The sequence below is a fragment of the Lucilia cuprina genome, chromosome 4 (assembly GCF_022045245.1).
Source record: "Lucilia cuprina isolate Lc7/37 chromosome 4, ASM2204524v1, whole genome shotgun sequence".
Classification (NCBI taxonomy): domain Eukaryota; kingdom Metazoa; phylum Arthropoda; class Insecta; order Diptera; family Calliphoridae; genus Lucilia; species Lucilia cuprina.
This window is the reverse complement of record NC_060952.1, coordinates 12,250,464-12,252,178: the sequence shown is the minus strand read 5'-3', so window position 1 is coordinate 12,252,178 and position 1,715 is coordinate 12,250,464. Positions and strand designations below refer to the sequence as shown.

Sequence of the window (1,715 nt, the reverse complement as noted above, 5' to 3'; positions counted from 1 at the left end):
CTTCGTGTACATTGTTGACACTAAAGGACAACCTGGCAAATTTTGTGTTGTATACACCGCAAGTCTTGTTATAGCAATTACGTTTGATATCCTACCTTGGCCACACTGAGAGCAGTATCACTTTGATGAGCAAAATGTACATTATACAAAGTAGTTTTAATAATCCAATTTTCAGTTGCAATTACAGTTGATATTGAATTAAGTTTTTTCTTATAAATATCCTGCCTAAAAAACAAGAAATTCATCAACTGAATAAAAATATTTTATATAAAATTCCCCTTCTACCTACCTTCTAAACTCATTGCCAATATCTGATATAACATTCGCAGTATTATTTGGCACATTTGAAAATTTCTGCAGAGTCTGAGTAATAGGATGCCTTTTCCAATTCTGTTGATACCAATTGAATATCAAAGCTGGCACCGCCAAAACAGCCATTAAACTAAAACGTTGTGCCACCTTCCAGGTGAGCGTCTTAAAGGCTACCGCTTCTTGAGGCATAGGAAAATCGGGATCCAATTCAGACTCTTCCTCGACATCAGCATTGTGTTCCGTAAAAACGGAAAATTTAAAACGATGAATGAGAAAATAAACGGCCGGCAGGCAACTGTGTATGAAGAGATTCAGAGAGGTGCGTTTCTGATGATAACGTACAAAATTTAGATGCTCCTCACCCAACCAACGGGAGAAAAGTTGTTCAATGGTTAGACCCAAACGTTGAAATTCCTCGGGTGGATAGATGATGCACATGCACAGGAGTAGATAAAAGAGATTAAACAATAGTTCGGATTCGTCCATTGGTCGAAAAATTGTGAAGAATTTTGTGAGAAAAATCAAAAAACTGAAACCAAAATAATAAAAATTAACTTAAAATTGACCTTCAATTGAAGGAATATTAATTTTATGAACAAAAATTAAATGCGTTTTATGTTATTGTGCGTGTGTTTGTATTAAAATTTTTATTGTTTTTTTCAGCGTATATATTAATTTTATCAGATTTTTTTATCAATGAAAATAATGTTGACAAAACTTTTTCACGTTCTCCTTTCTTTTGTCTTTCTATGTTTTTTTCTTTTTCTTTTGTTTTCTTTTTCGTTCTGATTGTGATGTGTCAAAGATAATGAAAAGAGTTGCCAGTTTGATTATTGGAAAAAAATAAATTGTAATAATTTAGCGATTTTGTTGTAAATTCCAGCGATTTTTTAAAGGTAAAAATTAACTTTATCTACGATAACAGTTAGTGGTGATACAAAACGAACGAAAGTTTATTTATATAAAAATATGAATGGAGAACAGAAATTTTGCCGATTAAAAACGAAATTTACTATTTTAAACTTGTAAGGTCATTGAAAACCTGTCTAACTTGTCTTTGTGCTTTTTTAAAGCATACTTTTAAGCCTTTTAGTTTTGCTTGGTAGCAAAGTCTTGAACCAACATTGAAATTAAACAGCAATTTCCGCTTCCATTTATAAATTTTTCAATACGAATAAATACATTTGTTATTAAATTGATAAAGAATGTAGGATTTTGTACGTATGTACATAATTATACAATTGTGGTACATAATAATTAATAATATCTTAAAAAAAATCCTAGTCCTATATACCATAAAAACTGTAACAGTGTTTTAATAGGATACATATATTCTTTAACTTAAAAGGTAATTGTTCTCTTTAGCACTAGGTAATAACGTTTATTCATAAAGTCATTTAAAT

The 1,715-nt window shown here is 30.4% G+C and overlaps 1 protein-coding gene across 1 annotated transcript; it reads right to left on the bottom strand.

The window, feature by feature from the left end:
- Window positions 1–62: 62 nt before the first annotated feature.
- Window positions 63–1,061, bottom strand: LOC111684677 (E3 ubiquitin-protein ligase TM129). Its single transcript, XM_046949246.1, has 2 exons — window positions 290–1,061; window positions 63–225 (listed from the first exon to the last, which is right to left on the bottom strand). Exons 1-2 carry the CDS (start codon window positions 796–798, stop codon window positions 78–80), a joined length of 657 nt encoding a protein of 218 aa, XP_046805202.1. The 5' UTR covers window positions 799–1,061; the 3' UTR covers window positions 63–77.
- Window positions 1,062–1,715: the final 654 nt, after the last annotated feature.

Bases quoted from the DNA above. Each gene is read 5' to 3' on its own strand.
- LOC111684677 (XM_046949246.1), bottom strand. From the start codon at position 798: ATGGACGAATCCGAACTATTGTTTAATCTCTTTTATCTACTCCTGTGC. The intron at 226-289 runs GTAGGTAGAAGG...CTTGTTTTTTAG, and splicing joins ATTGGCAATGAGTTTAGAAG to GCAGGATATTTATAAGAAAA.